At 37.8% G+C, this 18,599-nt stretch overlaps 1 protein-coding gene across 1 annotated transcript in view; it reads left to right on the forward strand.

Moving 5' to 3' along the window:
* The window catches only part of LOC122807193 (aldehyde oxidase 3-like), a 1,326,697-nt gene that overhangs the window by 957,729 nt on the left and 350,369 nt on the right, over positions 1–18,599 (forward strand). Inside the window, exon 31 of the mRNA XM_044078243.1 lies at positions 18,421–18,535. Coding sequence (XP_043934178.1) covers positions 18,421–18,535 — 115 coding nt within the window. The remainder of the gene's footprint in view (positions 1–18,420; positions 18,536–18,599) is intronic.

Below are 18,599 nucleotides of genomic sequence, written 5' to 3' on the forward strand. Positions count from 1 at the left end.
TGTTGTTGATAACAATCCCTTTATTTTAAAGGATACCAAGCAGTTTTTACTTGATTTATATACCAATCTCAGTGGCACTTTAGACACGTCAGGTCTTATTTTTGTAACCATGGACGTCCAGTCATTGTTCACAGTAATTCCCAACCAGATTGGTATTGAGAAAGTTTGCTGTCACTTAAGGAGGGTCTCTGACATGTCAGATTTGAAGGTTCATCTAATCATGTCCTTGTTACAGTTAGTCCTGTCTAACAACATTTTCTATTTTCAGGGTAGATGCTTCTTGCAGAGGGATGGCGTGGCTATGGGCACCTCTTGTGCCAATAGCTACGCCAACCTATTCATGGCAGAATGGGAACATGAAGTAATGTATGGATCATCAGCGTTTATTGAACATGTTTTATTTTATAGACGCTTTGTAGATGATCTTTTCTTTCTATGGAGGGGCTCTACTGAAGACTTAGATAGATTTGTATCATACATTAATGCTTCTACCACATACCTTAAGTTCACGTATGAGAAGTCAGAAACCAAGATCTCATATCTCGATGTCTTTGTCGAGAAACTGGATAGTGGGTTGATCAACACAGGTGTGTTTAGGAAGGATTGCTATAAAAACACGATTTTACATCGATCTAGTATGCATCCTGGTTATGTTTTTAAGAACGTAGTAAAGGGACAGGCACTTAGAGCATCTAGATATAACCCCAGCAACATTGGCTTTGAACATGATTTGGGTGACTTAAATAGAAGATTAGTACAGAGAGGTTATGGACAGAATGACCTCTTGAATGGCACTATTGGATTAAGAGATTCAAGACTGAACATTGCTGTTTTCAGATAGGACACATATTTTACAAGATGTGCAGAGTGAAAGTAAAGCAGTGGACACTCTACTTAGTTCAGGAGCATTTTCAGTGTTTTTTACCAATGATGTAGGAGACATAAAGGATATAGTGAGAAGTCACTGGAATGTCTTGATGGTAGATACCCACATTAGAGATACTTTGGGTGATGCTCCCCGTTTCAGGTACAAGAACAAAAAGAATTTGAAGAGGTTATTGTGTGACAAAGGACCCATGAATCCACGTTCCAGCATCACCTCAAGTGGGACACGTAGTTGTGGCAGGTGTAATTTCTGCTCTTACATTGACTTTTCTACTGTTTTCACACACCCATTAAGTTCACACCAGTACTTCTTTAAAGTTAATGGTAACTGTGAGTCCAGTAATATTATTTATTTAGCTACCTGCTCTATCTGTCCATCCTTCTACATCGGTAAAACCAACCGGCCCTTTAAGGATCGCATACGTGAACATTTGTATAGCATAAGGATGGGACACGTTAATAATGCACTTGCCAAACATGTCTCTGAGATGGGATCCCAACATCATTTCACCTTTAGAATAGTTGAACATATTAGAGCCAACGTCAGGGGTGGTGACATTAGAACACACACAGAAAACAGGGAAAACATGTGGATTTTCAAGCTGAGATCTGATGTACCACCAGGGCTGAATGCTAAGGTATCAGTTAGACCTTTCTTAAAAATGAGGAAACTGAAAATTTTTTAGTTAATGATATGCTTTTAATATTACTATTTTTATTAATTGTACAATTATTTTGTTAAGTGTGTCCTTTTGATTATTAGTATGCATTTTACTGTGTTGTATTTGTCCTTCCTGACTGCAATATGACAGTTGTTATATGACAGTTGCTTGGAATTTTAAGCACTATTTTTGTGGTTTTAGGACCCTGGGAACTTTCTTGAATTAATTAATTGGTTTTTATTTGGGAGATTTTCCCATTAGTGTTTTAGTATATAGTATGTGTTTCTGTTTTGCATTTGAGTCTGTATGGTGCAATAAAGATTGTTCTGCCAGGACGTTTATTCTACTTCTTGTGAGTGGTTCATTGGTGGAGAGATTCTATCCAAGAATAGTATGCTGTAATTTTTACACCGACTACTTACTTGTTCTCGTTGCCACAGCCTTGGTTCACGCTCTGAGTTTTGGTATTTTCCTTTTAAATATTCAATATACCACACCACAGAGTTGGTTATTGCTATTATACAATGACTTTATTTAAGAAAAAAAATTACTTACTTTTCTTAAATAATGTCTTTGTATAACAGCCCCACTTTTCCCTTGGTATCCTGGGGCATTGCTATGTACTGTGCATGTGTATGGGATTTGCATTCCCACACTTTCGCAGTACACCAGTGCAGTGTGAAGGAAGCAATAGAGAAAGGAATATCTCCACTGCTTTTTTTTTTTAACTAAAAAAAAAAAAAAAAAAAGACACTAGAAGACTTTTAACATACAGGAGAGACGAGACAGAGAAAATAAAAGAATAAAAAAGTCTGAGCAACTGGATCTTTTTCCATTGGTATATGTTCGGATTTACAACAGGGTCAATGGTTGGGCTGACCAATCAATCATTGTTCTACATTTTGAGTACTGATGGCCAGTCATTGTATAATAGACATGTCTGTGGTGATACAAATGTTTAAAGGGTACTGTGAACCTAAGCAAAATCTGCCTATGCAAGATGGTTATTTTTTGTACAAGAAATCAGGGCTGCATGAAAGTATGACTATATGTGGCAAGGAGTGGAATGTGAAGTAAATGGAAATGAAAAACGGCATGTCATTTTACTGAATGTATCATGCTCATCAGAAGGAAGTGAAGCTGAGTTCATCTATTACCCAGTTTAAGTGCAACCTAGACTAGTGGATGGGGAAAATGGTTGGGAGGATGGCATAATGGTTAAGGTGTTTACCTGGCAAACACAAGGTTCAGGGTTTGATTCTCACATGGGGTAATTGGCTAGGCTTAAAATGGCCCACAAGGGGCAATTAGCCTAGTACTAACCTATGAACCTATGAAAAGGAAATATACACCAGGCCTGGCACCCATGTCCCTTATGGGCAAAGGTAGCTTTTAAGTGCCTGGTTCTCAGTGTCTTATTTAGACACAGGGCCTCATTATTCTTTAAGAAAAAACTTGGCTAGGCTTACAAAGGCCGTCCATCCCAAGGTCATTGGCCTAGTAACAATCAATGAATCTATGAATCTAAGTGCAGCTTTTGTAAATGCTCTAAAACCTATGTGGGTAAAATGAAAAGACAAGTAAAGAAGAGTGTGAGAACATACAGCAGGTCTTAGCAATCAATGATTAATACGCCTTTTTGCTAAATCTTTTTTGTATAAAAAATAAGATAAAACTAAAAGTTATGGCATTATTACAGATTACAATTTTCCATCTTAGAAGTGATTGGAAAAAGTGGATTTTATACACGGAGTACAATTTTTATATTAAAATATCTAACCTATTAGTCATTGTGTTTAAATATAGATATTAATTGGCAACCTTTTCCGGTTTAAGGTTAACTTGATGATGATAAAATGATGATTTCTATTTAACCAATGAAATGATGATACATTATTTGAGTGTTGTTTGTGTGAACATAGTTAAACAACAACTATTACAGTGCCTCTCTTTACCCTGTTGAAGACTTTTAGAGCTGAAGCACCAAAGATTTTAACTGAGAAAAAAAAAGGATAATTAATCAGACATTCTTTTTTATTACATGCATACCATATGTCTAAGGCTCAGGTTTGTAGTAAATTTGAAAGATGACAGTAGCCTAAAGACTAAAATAATAAAATAATCAAAGTGCAGCTTGTATATGTGTGTGTGATATTTATTTATTTATTTATTGACATTTGTTAACTGGGTTTGTCCAACTGGGCTTGTGGCCCATTTTCAGTGGAGACACGAGGAGAAAAGCTCCATAGTACATTTTTAAACAAGTACAATTTTAAACAATATTGATATAACAGCAGTTATAGCAAAAAGATTCACATATGTTCGGTTATATGCATAAAATTAAAGTTGCATTAAAAAGAAGCTAAGTAACAATTTTACATATATATAGTTCAATAGGTCAACAATAAACATTTTTTGTTTGTATAAAATTATGTAAATGCATAGTAGACACATTGGAGAGAGAGGTGTAATGAGGTACTAAGTATGGTCCTTTTGAGGGTACATAAAGGGAAGGAAGACTAGGTAGGGTCATGGCAAGGGCAGGTTTTGGAATTGAGATTATATATGTGAATATAGTCATGCCAGGGTACTTGCAGAATCTGTGGAAATACTGGTAACTTCTAAAATGAGTAGAGCTACCTCAAAGAATACCTTATTAGATGTAAAGTATTGGAAATAGATGATGAAAGAGCTAAGGTAGCATATTATAAAAACAGTGCACCAGAACTGTTTGTTGTGAAAAAAGAAATATCTGTCCTCTAAAGACAATAGAGTTACATAAGAGTTGTAGGTTGTCTTTTCAGCTTTTCCCGGTTAGGGGTCGCCACAGTGGAACTCCGGTCCGCTAATGATTGGCAGTAGATTTTTATGGTGCCGAGTTGCCAACCCAACGCCCAACCTTCAGCGAAGGCACGCCCATTCACGCATGTCTTTCGGAGGCCACTCAACTGCAGGGAGGACATGCAGACTCCACACAGAAGGCACTCCAACCAAGAATCAAACAGGAGAACCTCTTGCTGTGAGGCAACAATGCTACTGCTGTACCACTGCGGCTACACATAAGAGTTGTAGGTAAAGAACCAAAATAAATTAAACTTGCAGCGTTCCCAGTGATGTTTATTACACTTTTGAAACCACTGACAAGTGCTTTCGTCATACCATACTAGACTTCATCAGACAGTTTCCGTCTCCATTAAAGCAGTATATAGTCTAATCACATGACCAAACTAGCTTCTCCTATTCATTACTATGTTCCAATTTAAAATGACTGTCATTACAAAGTTTAATATTGTTCCATCTTTAAAATCTGTTGCATCTTTAAAACATCCCACCCAAGTTACTAATTATGTATCTACCTACCTCACACTTCTCCCTCTATACTAACTTGCTATACCAGCCTGCTTTTCTTAGACTCCTACATTTTTCTCTGCTTCATCTCACCTTAGACATTCTTGACTCACCTTTACTGGCAGCTCTGCTGATTGTTTCTCCTCTAGCTCTCCACTCTGTTTGTTCCCGCTCCATTCGCCCTTTGGGCTCACTACGCTCCCCTACCCTACCCCCAATTCCCACACACCCCCAGTGGTCCTGCACTTATACTTCACTGACCACTCCCCCCTTCTATTATTCTCCTATCACTTACCTCTTTAATACTAAGCCACTCCTCTTACTCTATCTCCTGATTTCTTACTTAACTCCCACTTAACTCTTTATCACTTAGCCTCTCCCTTTACTCTATCCCCCATTTAATTCTACTTTACTCCCTCTCTGTCCACATCCTCTGCTCTTCAACACTAGGACCCTACTTATCTAGTCCCTACTAATTGCTCACCAACCCAACATATAACCTTCTTAACCTCTTTAAACTTTCTCCTTTATTTATTTTAATACCTAGCTTCAAGCTACTCCTCACATACATTCGCTTACCATGCCTCCAACAAATATAACACTACTCACCACCTCCCTGCTCTCAGCTATCATACTAGCATCTCTTACCATTCCTTATTCACTTACCTCCTATGAATATCTCTCTCTATCTGAACAAAACCTCTACAGCCAACAGACTTTACCCTATTCTGTCACCTTCTCCATTAACCATTGTAATATAACATGTTACTCTACTTATTTATTACCAAAGTTCCATAGAACAACCCATCTCACTTACTACTCTACCATAATTAAATTAGCATATAATGACCCACAGCAGCACCCATGGCAATACCTTTCCTTTGATGAAAGTAATGGCCCTCAAAATATATATAATTGTTACACAACACTATCTCCATCGATTGGCTGAGAATATCTTGTGCTAACCTCATAATGTCGGTCATATAGTCTGTAAACAAATTCAATCCTTCAATATGTGGGATGCAACTAAACAAGTCTTGAACATCATTTGTTAAAATATAATATTTTTTATATCTTCTAATTCATTACATTTTACTAAAAAGCCCCAAGAATCTTTATTAAGATATTCTATATTCATGACATCAGTCTTCAATTTAAAATTAATATAGTTAGCTGTAAAGCTTGTCTTAGAAGTGCAGGCATCCACAATTGGCCTATATGGAGATTCAGAAGTTGTTTGTGCATTTTAGGTACTCCTAAAGTTGTGAAAGTTTTGGTTCTGTAACATTCACGAATTTTAATCAGTTGGGGTAATTTGTCCCTGCATAAGCATATCATACAATTGTACATTAATTTTCTTGTAAGATAATATTTATTTATTTATTTATTTTATTTATTTTACATTTGTTGACCGGGATAGTCCGACTGGACACATGTCCATTTTCAGCGGAGGCCCGGGGAGAAAAGCTCCAATAGGACAAAGTAGGTTACAATAATATATGACAGATAAGATACACTTGTAGATAATACATTTAATGCACAGATGAGAAAAAATTCACTAGTATATACAATAACAATTGTAAAAAAGAAACAAGACCTTCATATTGTTAGTTTCAGGTAGAGAGTAGATGGCTTAATGCCTAGGTGGAAAGTAAAATTACTGAGGAAGTGGAGGGGGAAATATGGATTAGTCTGGATTAGAACATTGGCAAAGCCAGTGGGATTTGAAGTGGTGGGAGAGGCCTTTCTTGAATGTATTTAGGGAGGTGGAATTGGTGAGACTAGGTGGAAGAGAATTCCATTTTATACCCACTGTGTTGGAAAACAAAGAGTCACCTCCTGAGTTACAGGATTTGAGCGTCTGTGCAAGTAATCTGTGTGATGATCTAAGTCTATTTAGATTTGTGTAAGGGGTAATTAATTTACTCAGACCAGGAATGTTGTCAGGTTGAGAGAGTATTTTGTAAGCAACTATAAGTTGCTGCTGTAGGAGTAGGTTTGGTAGTTCTATCCAGCCTAGGTTCTGAAGATTAGTACAGTGATGGGTTTTGTAGGGTAAGCCAGTGGCAAATCTAGCAATATGATTATAACAACAAGAGAGTTTAGATAGATCCGATTTGTTGGGGTTTGTAAGTATGGGGGAGGCATACAAGAGGGTGGATAGGAGGTGGGTGCGAGCAATAGCCACTTTTGCCATGGGAGTCAGAAAGGGTTTTATTCTATAGAGGGACCCCAGTTTCTTATTAACAGTTTTAATAGTTTGGCTGATGTGTACATCAAATCTGAGTTTGTTGTCGATGGTAACTCCTAGTAGCTTGGTGTGGGGGTCGGGGGAGATGATGGTTCCATTGTTGGATTGAATACAAAAGGGAAAGGTTGGTGTTTTATGGGTAGGATGGAAGAGGAGCATTTTAGTTTTTTTTGGGTTAAGGATAAGTTGGCGTTCCGATAGCCATTTCTCAACTGCAGTGAAACAGTCTTGAGTTTTGGATAGTAGAGTAATTGGGGATATATCTGAGCAAATTAATGTCGAGTCATCCGCATATTGAATACATGTGGACTCTGGAATGACTTTGTTAAGATCATTAATAAAGATGGAAAATAGGAGAGGGCCAAGTATGGAACCTTGGGGGACCCCTATGGTGTTAGGTAGGAGGTCTGAGAGCTTATTATGCCAGAGCACAGCTTGTTGCCTATCAGAAAGATAGGCATGAAACCAGTTGAGGGTTTTGTTATCTAGGTAGAGAGTTTTAAGGGTTTCATGCAGGAGTTTGTGGTTGACCATATCAAAAGCTTTTGATAGGTCCAAGAAGAGAGCTGAGGATATTTTTTTGTCGTTCCAGTTAAGATTGATAGTGTTTGTGAATGAGAGGAGAGCAGTAGTAGTACTGTGTTTGGGCCTGAAGCCGTGTTGAGAGTTGGTTAGCAGATTGTTCTGAGTTAGGTACTGGATGAGTTGTTTGTGAATACATTTTTCCATAATGTTTGCCAGTGGTGACAAAATGGCTATTGGCATGTAATTTGAAAGGTCAGTGGATGGGCCGCCTTTATGGAGAGGAATGACATGGGAGATTTTCCATATGGAGGGGATTGTGGATTTGATTATGGTGCAATTAATTAAGATTGAGATGGGATAGGCTATGATATCTGCAGCTTTTTGTAGAAAGTCAGCTGGAAGTAGGTCTGCAGCGAGGGTGGTTGGCTTTAATTTCTTTAGTAAGGATCGAATGTATGCAGTAGGGACAGGTTGTAGGTTGAATAACGGCATGGTCTTCAGGGTAGGACCTGTGGTTGGGGAGCAGGGGGCTGTTTGTTGGTTGGCTAAGGATTTGATAACATCGATGAAGAAGGTGTTAAAGGATGTAGTGACTTCATTTGGGTTTTTCATAGTTAGGTCTGCTGGTGTAGGTGTGGAGGACTTGCCCGGATGGAGAAGTTTATTTATACCTGCCCAAAACTTTTGGGGGTTATTTTGGTGTTTATGTTGTAGTTGGAGATAGTAGTTCTTTTTGTCAATTGAGATAGATTTTTTTGTTTCATTTCTTAGTTGTTGGAAGTTGTTACGGTCTAGGGGTGACTTGGTAGCACGCCATTTATTCCATGCTTTATTTCTGGATTTAATTTTGGATATAGAGTCTTTTGATAGCCATGGTGCTATTAGAGCTTTTGTTTTGATTGAGCGTTTGGGGGCATGTGAGTCAAGTATGTTTAGAAATGTGGAGTTAAAATTTGTTACTGCCTCTTCTAGTGGGAGGTGTTTAAGGATTGACCAGTTACAGGACTGCAGCTCGTTTCAGAATCTAGTGAGGTCAAAATGTTTAGTGCTCCTAACAGTCCTGAGCACAGGGAGTTTGCAGCTACCTATTTTACTTTTTACCATATAAGTGATGAGATGGTCGCTGAGCTCATTTGGAATGGTCCCAGATTTGTACATTTCGGGTTTATGGTTGGTGAGTATCCAGTCTAGGATACTTTCTTTTTGTTTGTTGCTGCCAATTCTGGTGGAGGTGGTTATAATTTGTGAAAAACCATGGAGATTAATATTGGTTGGGTCAGACTCTGACACACATAGATTCCAGTCAACGTTGACATCTCCCAAGATTATGGTTTCTTGTGGGAAGTTATTGGTCAGCCAACTTAGAGTGTTTTCAAGAGTGTCAGAGTTTTTCCCAGGGGGGATATAGATCACAATTAGGTTAATACTTTTTTCTTTGTTTAGTTGTAGTTTTAGGGCTGTTAACTCTACATTGGGCATTTGGGGTGGTTGAGTGGGGTTTAGAGTAACATTGAGTGTGCTTTTAAAGAGCACAGCAGTACCACCACCTCTTTTTTTGAGGCGGTCAGTCCTATATATATTATAGCCAGGTGGCAGGATTTCATTGTCTTTGGTCTCTGGTTTGAGCCAGGTTTCTGTGAGGCACATAATGTCAGGGAGGTAGGTTGCTAAAAGAGCATGTAGGTTATGAATTTTATTGTTTAGGCTTCTAATATTCAGGTGGCATATAAGAAGGGAGTCAGGAGGTCTCAGAACTAAGGATGTATTGTTTGAATGGTCATTTAATGGAGGGCCTGGATTTGGGTGTATGTCCCCATCTATATTAATATTTTTTCTAAGATACTCTATTAGTTTCATAAGTTTTTGTAATAATTTTTCTATGTTTTTGGATTTGGGGTAGATTATGTTTGGTCTATATGAGTGGTGGTAATTAGTAAACGTTGTTTTGTTGATTAGGTATCGAGTGGGGTGACTAGTATTGATCAGAATTGTAGGAGTATTTGTTTGGTACTTTGGATAGTGAAAACCTGAGTATGTCTGGTTCTCATATATAGTTAGCAGGTATAACATGATAAACACTGGTAGGGTGAGAGTTACAGTTTTTAAGGCTGGTATTGTGAACCGGGGTGTTAAGGATTTCATAATGTAGAATGATTGGCTGCAAGGTAAGCTAGTGTGAGTGGTTTGGTATCAGTTAAGGGAGGGGGGGAGAGGTGGTGTGATTTGTGAACCTGGTGATATTGGAGGGGTGTCGAGAGAGGGGGAGGGCTGAGTGTTTTGTGTGGCTAGGGATAATGGAGGGGCGTGGTTAAATAAGTATAAATCTAGGAGTAGTGGGGGTGGGTGGGATATGGGGGCAGGGTGGGGCACGGAGCGAGCCCGAGCGCAGCGAGGGCGAGCGGAGCGGGGTTAATCCCACTCCACACAGAGCAAGTTCAGGTAATACAGTAGTAAATGTTTTTACCTTGCTACAGGGTTTTACAAGTGAAAAGAAATAGTAACTGCACTTGTTGTTTGGGACTAGCTCCAATGTTTTTGGTTTACACAGAATTGACACTAATTTTCTGAGTAAATAAGGAAGAGATACTGTTGTTAGCGTTTCTCACTGCTGTGTATGGAATCAGTTCGCAAGCTAGTTAAGGGGATAGTTTACAAAGTAAAACACTAGGAGATTTCACTGTATTAAGATATTAACCTTGTAAATGAATGGTTTAGGTCGACAGTTTTTGTAAACAATATGAATTTCATTTATAGAGGCTTCACTGTATATGTATCATTATGCAATATGTTAAACATAAATTGCACATGATTAAATTTATTCATGACTACTAGCATTCCACCTTTATCGGGCTGCATAAACCATAAATTAATGAGTTTGTTAAGATCATAAATAATATCTTGTTGGGCTTTACTCATGTTATAACAAGAAAATAATGGTAGACTCCTGAGCAAGTGCCGAATATCAGTTTTGCATACTTGCTCAAACATTTGTAGCACCGGATGTAATCCGGGGTTAAATGTATTCAGTGTTCGAAATATATTACCCCATGTATCAAAGTCATTATTGCACAACGTCATTCTTAAATTTAATTTTCTTGTATACCCACAGGCCAACAAAAAGTTGAAAGGACCATTTAAACAGTAAAAGACTGTATGTAAAAAATGCATCCTGGATGGCAAAGAAAATTATTAATACCTTGCATTATTGGAACTGTAGAATAGGTCTCTACAGTCATAGAAGTTGTCACTTACTCAGATTTTGATGAGTTCCAGATGAAAAACAAACCTCCCCATTTAATCCATATTGTTAGAACCCCAGCAAATGCCAAAAATCTCCTAGCATGCCCTTAAAGATAAGTATAACAAGACTGCATAGAAAGAAACAATCATTTGTGCATTAGATATTGTGAGGATGGTTTACTTTTGAAATGTTGAATGGGCGAACCGAAATGCCGAATTCTGGATGTCAAATGTCGCGAAGTTTGAAACTCAGCAAATCGAACAGCAGATTTGCTGAGTTTCAAAATCCAATGTCGACCACACAATGTAATGCAGTGGGCAAGCCCCACTGCACCCCCCACACCCCCCTACTTTAGTATTCTAACTCCAAGATCACAGTACAGTGGGGAAAGGGTCTATTTCCCTATCTCCACTATAGTGCAATCCGCACTCAAAATGCCGAATTTGCAATGAGCGAATGTCACTGTGCATTCGCTCATTGCACATTCGATGCATTTTCTTTCATCTATGCAATAACTTGAAAATATTCTTTTAGTCTTTTTACTTTCACACATGTGCATTACGCACATGTAAAGGTAAACCTGTGAGGACACATGAAATAACAGACAAAAATAGTAAGCAGCAAGACAGAGTCATACTAAGATAATCTGAGGAGGTGCAGAGATACATTGTGCAACTTCCAGAAGGTATCTGGTTAGTCTGTTCTGTATATATACAAAACTAGATGCAGAGTACAAGTGATCTATTTAGGAAACATCTAAGGTATCTGTCCTTTTTGAAAATGCATGGCGTGAAAATAGAGGAGATTATAGAAACTATTGGGTAGGTGGGATAAAGGAGTAATGAAGCATATGCGGAGGAGGGTAGAAAAATGAAGGATGACAGCATGAAGAGGATTTTTTTATATGTCAAGGACATCTTTATTGGTCAGCTACAGAGTATTACATTTTGACATCTAGTTCTACACAGGATAAGCATAGCTTTTGAATTGTTTTTCAAAGCACATCATCATTTCAGTAGGAATAACACCCTTCTTACTGTTAATTTTGTGTGTATTGAACAGTGATCCACTTGGGTGAAAGTATGTCCTTTTCACCTTTCTGAATATTGTAGAGCTATCACATTCACTATAGGCTAACAAAACAAAACAAAAAAATGCCACTTTTCATCAACTTTGCTGAAGGAAAATAAATTCTATCTGACATGTTGGAATCACTTTTTGTAGAAGTTTTTTTAAACCTGTCTCATTAAAGAGACACCTTCTTCTTTTTCTTCTTCTGGCTTTTCCTGGTTAGGGGTTGCCACAGCGGATCACCTGTCCGCTCATGACTGGCAGTGGAGTTTTACAGTTTGCGCAACCACTACCTGATGAAACAGCTTATTAATCACAATTGGACCACTTGTAATTTGTCAACTGATGTTTGTCAGAGAAAATCATTGCCAGATGTTTTTCTTACAGTGTGGTAATGCTTCACACTTCATTTAACTTTTTCCTGTTCTCCAATGTTGTGTGATTGTTGAGTTGATAGTGATAAATACAGTAATTTTTGGTGTAAAGCACCCCCCATATGGGGATGCGGGGGTGAGGGGGGTGGCTTGACTTTGAAAAAAGAAGCTTTTTTTCATCTTTATTTTCTGTTTGAAGCTATGACTGTATTCAACTGGTTGAAAGTGCAGCATAATATCACCTGTCTTTGCATAGTGAAACCTACAAGCAGAATATATACAGAGATGTTTCTCAACAGTTAGGCTCAATGTATGCCTCCAGATGCAGTGTCTATTAATATCATAAAGCACCATATACATTACTCTAATCCATACACATATGTTTTCAACTTTTTTACATTCGTATGTATCTATGCATGCACTGTTGCAAGACATCACATATCCATGCACATGCTGTTGTAGGACATCACATATCCATGCACATGCTGTTGTAGGACATCACATATCCATGCACATGCTGTTGTAGGACATCACATATCCATGCACATGCTGTTGTAGGACATCACATATCCATGCACACGCTGTTGTAAGACATCACATACCCATGTACAACATGTTGTTGTAAGACATCACATATCCATGCACATGCTGTCATAAGACACCAGATATCCATCCATGCACACGCTGTTAAGAGACATCACATATCCATGCAGATGCTGTTGTAAGACATTACATATTCATGCACATGCTGTTGTAGGACATCACATATCCATGCACATGCTGTTGTAGGACATCACATATCCATGCACACGCTGTTGTAAGACATCACATACCCATGTACAACATGTTGTTGTAAGACATCACATATCCATGCACATGCTGTCATAAGACACCAGATATCCATCCATGCACACGCTAAGAGACATCACATATCCATGCAGATGCTGTTGTAAGACATTACATATTCATGCACATGCTGTTGTAAGATATCACATATCCACGCACATGCTGTTGTAAGACAGTGTCTGACTGTTTTTAACCCATGAAGCCTTGGTTTAACATCTCATCCAAAGGATGACATACTCAGGAGTGCAACATCCCCCAACAGCAGCAACACTAACATTCTCTCCCTCTAACTTTCTATTCTCTAATGTACCCACCCTCCCAAAGACTCCTATTGACTTCCATCTGACCAGAACTATCTCTCTACATTTTTCAGTTTTATCTTAAACAATCCAAAATGAAGTGACTTTGGACCTGTTCTTCAACAAATAAAAGCTGACAGACAACCAGGCCCAGGTGGTCTTTGCAGTGGTATATGAACCAGGGATAGAGACTTTCTCACAATCTCCCTATAACACATTCTCAGTTTCTGCATAACATAAAATATTATGCTAAATATAAGAAAAATAGCCATTAACAGCCCAATCCCAAAGCAATCTAACCCCACCAGAACTTCCAGGTATAGGCCAGTCTCTATCCTCCCTTGCTGGGGCAGTTTCTTTCCTCCCTTGCTAGGCCAGTTTCTATCCTCCCTTGCTAGGCATACGGCTTCAAAAATATCTATCTTCAACTCGCCCAATATATCACTACTGTAGATCATAGTGTAAAGTGTGTGCTATAGCTTTAAGAAGCATGCAAGGCTGTACATGCTTGTATATATATTCCACACACGTGTAAACCCTAGTGCCATTTTGCCATGAAATCAGAATATGCATTGACAAAAGAGATTTGAAAAAAACATTAAAAAGTCCATATAATCCAATGTGCACAGTAGAAGAGGTTGCAGATCTAATACTGAATCCCACTATATTTTCTGTTTTGGATGCAAAGAGTTGATTTTGGCATGTGATGCTGGATCACATATCCTAATTCCAAACTACTTTTGGTACTCTGTTTGGTAGATACAGATTCCTAAGGATGCCATTTGGAGTAAAGGCTGCAAGTGAAGTTTTTCAGTGTGCAATGGAACAACTTTTTGGGGGGTTATCCCTGTGCCATAATAGTAGATTATCTATTGTTTGGAGGCAACGGAGAAGCAGAGCATGATAAAAACCTCAAGAAAGTTCTAGATAGAGCATGTGAAGTAAACCTGAAGCTCATTCTTTTGAAGTGTAGATTCAAACTTCCAGAAATTAAGTACATAGGTCATTTGTTTATGAATACAGGCTTGAAACCAGACCCGACTAAGCAAGCAGCTATTTTTGAAATGTCATCACTGGATAATGTGCAAGCTTTACAGCATTTTCTGGGCATGATCAACTATTTAAGCAAATTTATACCAGACTTCAGTGAGTTTTCAGCAACTTTAAGAGAGCTCACATGCAAAAATGTTGCATAGTCATGGTTGGAACAACACCAGAAGACATTTGAAGACCTCAAGCAGACAATTGCCTCCCCACCTACATTAAGTTACTATGATGTGAACAAACCAGTTACTCTTTCCTGTGATGCTTCAAAATTTGGTCTAGGTGTAGTTATACTTCAAGAAGGCAGACCAGTAGCCTATGCATCTAGAACACTAACCCAAACTGAGATGCAGTATGCTTAAATTGAGAAGGAACTTTTGGCAATAGAATTTGCATGATCCAAGTTTCATGATTATATTTATAGTTGAGATATTCAGAATTAAACTGATCATCAACCTCTAGTTACTATTCTAAAGAAGCCTATGCATTCCACTCCAGTGAGATTACAGAGAATGAAGTTCAAATTGCAAAAGTACAATTTCAAAATGGTCTACACTGAAGGCAAATTGCTCTATTTGGCTGATACCTTATCCAGATCGCCCAGGATTACAACAGAACAGCTTACCCCAGAGTCGTTTGACTTTGATGTGATGTCAGTGTGTAATTTTTCCACCACTAGACTTGATGAGTTAAGAGATTACACTCAGACTGATCCTATTTTGCAGAAGCTCAATCACTATATTAATGTTGGATGGGGGTCAAAGCAATCTAGTGTATCACCTGAAATGCAAACATATCTTCCTTACAGAGATGAATTGTTGATGGATTATTTTCAAAGGTCCTAAAATTGAATATATCCAGATTTTGCATCGTAGTCACCCTGGGTCCACATCCACTAAGAGAAGAGCACGAGAATTAGTATTTTGGCCTTCATTACCAAACGACATTGATACAGTTTTGTTCAGTATGCAATAGTACCAGATCGCATTTGCAAAGAGAACCACTTCAGCTAAGCCCAGTTCCTGAACTACCTTGGTCTACTGTAGCAAATGATATCTTTGAGTGGGACAATCAACACTACTTAGTTCTGGTAGACTATAATTTGAATTGGTTTGAAATTGATCTACTACCTAACCTAACCTCAACTAATTTGAAATGTCATTTCTCAGTTCATGGTAGTCCACACAAACTTTTTTTTGACAATGGTACTCAATTTACTAGCCAGTTGTTTCAGAAATTTGCAAAAGAATGGAATTTTGTACATGTCACTAGTAGTCTTGAATATCCTCAGTCCAATTGTCTAGCTGAACGTGCAGCGCAGAGTGCAAAGCAATTAATTGAAAGGTCAAAGGATGACAATACAGATGTATTCTTGAATTTGCTTAATCTCAGAAACATACTCCATCATGATATTCTTGGCTTACCTGCTCAAAGACTACTTTCCAAGCAAACTAGAACTGCGCTACCTATTTCTTTAAGTTTCTTGCAGCCTAAATCTAAGTACACTAAAACCATCAAGGCTCAATTGTTTAAGAAGCGTAATATCCAAAAATCTAGTTACGATAGAACAATCAAATAACGTCATCTGTTGAGGGAAGGAGAGACGGTCAGACACTGTTTCCAGATCAGAATGTGTTCAGAATTCTGACTCCATTCTAGAAAGTGATTTGAACATTCCACAAGTCAATCATTTTACAGAAACTGTTACAGTTGCTAAAGCTAATTCCCAGTTTTATGTTGCACAATATGGTTGAGTATCTAAGCCATCTGTGAAATATGAAGCAACGTGGACTTGATTTTATATACATGTGTATTTAGTATTGTATAATGCATTACTAAGGATTACCTGTGATTTCTGCATGCCAATTAGTCTCATAACAATTGCAAAATATATTTCTCAAAGAGGGAGGATGTAGATCATAGTGTAAAGTCTCTGCTATATCTTTAAGAAGCATGCGAGGCTGTGTGTGCACATATATAATATATTCCACACTTGCAATCTCTAGTGCCATTTTGAAGGAGCAGCCAGAGAGAGAGCATGTATTATCAAAATTGTTAGTTTGTATATAAGTTACTTAAGTTAGAGTCAGTAAGCCTTTATAGTGATGTGTTTGTATCAAAGCTGCTTGAACAGAACCCACGAAGACTCTTTATTCATGTCATAGACATGAAAGCGACAACTACCTACAACCTCCTTTCCCAAAAATAACACATATTCTAATTGGGTCACAGCATATTTGCAGCACCATGAACCCTGATTGATTAAATACTATTACCTATGGACAGAGGCCAGTTCACTGGTTCCATCTTTATTGAGCTTATAAAAACCTTTGACCTCACTGACCATAACAACCTACTCCATCATCTACTACAAAAAAGTGTAAGTTCTAATTCCCTATCTTGATTTCAAAATAACCTGACCAATACTTTTCAATCAAAACACATACCTTGATTTCCAATCCGTCAGCCTTCGAACAGGAATACCACAAGGATCAATGCTTGCTCTTCTATTATTCTCCATCTTTATAAATAAAATAAATAACTTACTCTTGATCTGCTTCATCTTTCATGCCTAATCTGTGCAGATTATGTGGTATTATTTTGCACAAAACCATAGTACCCAACAACCAGAAGGACTTCCAAACAAATTGCCTAGCACTAATCCACTGGATCTCCATCCAAAACCATTTTCAACTCCCAATAAAACCAGATGTTGTGATTTTTGGCACCATACTGAAACTTAAATAAAAACTCTTTGCATATATATGACTACAGCAACATCCCCATGGAAGACACTACCTCTACTTTGACTACCCTATTTTTGCTTAATAAAATCTTCCCCCGCCTAATTAAATGCTTCAGCACAGCAATAGGCAAAGGCATTCTACTGTCCAAACTTGAATACAGCCTCCTTCTCATAGCCTGAATATTAAAAAACAATCTCCAGACATATTCAAACAATAGCCAATACAATTTGTAGAGTACCTAGTCTTCTAAAAAGTAAAATAGCTCCCTGTTCAACAAAGGGGTGTGCTTTTCCTAGGATCTAAAATATATTTCTTTCCTTTTTCAGCCTCAGAAACCTCAAGCTTTTTGGCTGCACACTGCAACATCCCATTGCTTAACTCCATTATTCTATACTAGTCCGAAAACACTGGGAAAGTATCCCCTCACAAATAAAAAGATACCGCATATTATCCTAAATTTAGGACCCAACTAAAGGCCCATCTTCTGTCATCAGGAAAATGCCATTGCCTCACATACAACCATATCACCTAACCTGAGATATGTCATTCTGTCTTTCTCAAAGTACTAACATTCTTACTGTCCCTCATATGGAAGGTACTTTTAAATCAATCTTCACTTCAAACTTGCATATCTTTAGCTTAACATAACTTCTTCCATCTACTTACAACCTCAATATAACATCCTTCACTCCTCTCAACTGTCATATCATCCCCACTTAGACAGTACAAAGCTATAATTATTACATATATGCCTCACTTTCTACATTAGATTTGTCTTGATTTTTGTAAATAATGTATGTTACAGTTGCGAATACTCTACATTTGTATTAGCTGATATTGGTATTTTAAATACAGATCGCATATTTTCGGTATAGTCATTCTATCTCATTAAATGCAGGTGTGATTTTCTTTGTATTCTTGGGATGAAACTGAAATTGGGCACTTGAGATCGGTGCTCTAACTTGGTAAACAAATTTTAAATAAAGAAATAAAATAAATGTGTTAAATAAAATGTGCATACTGTCTGTGAAACAAGCTAGGTTTGCAAATGAAATTTTGTCTCTATAAGGCTGAATTTATTGAGAAAACCACCAGTAAAGTATTAAACATTATTTTGTGCTTTGCAGGGGATGGAATACGTACATGGACTGGGAGAAAAGCGAAGGGTTTCCTTACACATACTATATGCATGGAGCCTGCTGTTCTGTTGTTGAAATTGACTGCTTGACAGGAGGTCACAGGGTAAATGATTTCAGAAGAACTTCATTGTAATTAAATTTAGTAAAAAATGGATTATAGCTAGAGG

Source organism: Protopterus annectens, chromosome 7.part0, assembly GCF_019279795.1.
Source record: "Protopterus annectens isolate FY-2018-M chromosome 7.part0, PAN1.0, whole genome shotgun sequence".
NCBI lineage: Eukaryota > Metazoa > Chordata > Ceratodontiformes > Protopteridae > Protopterus > Protopterus annectens.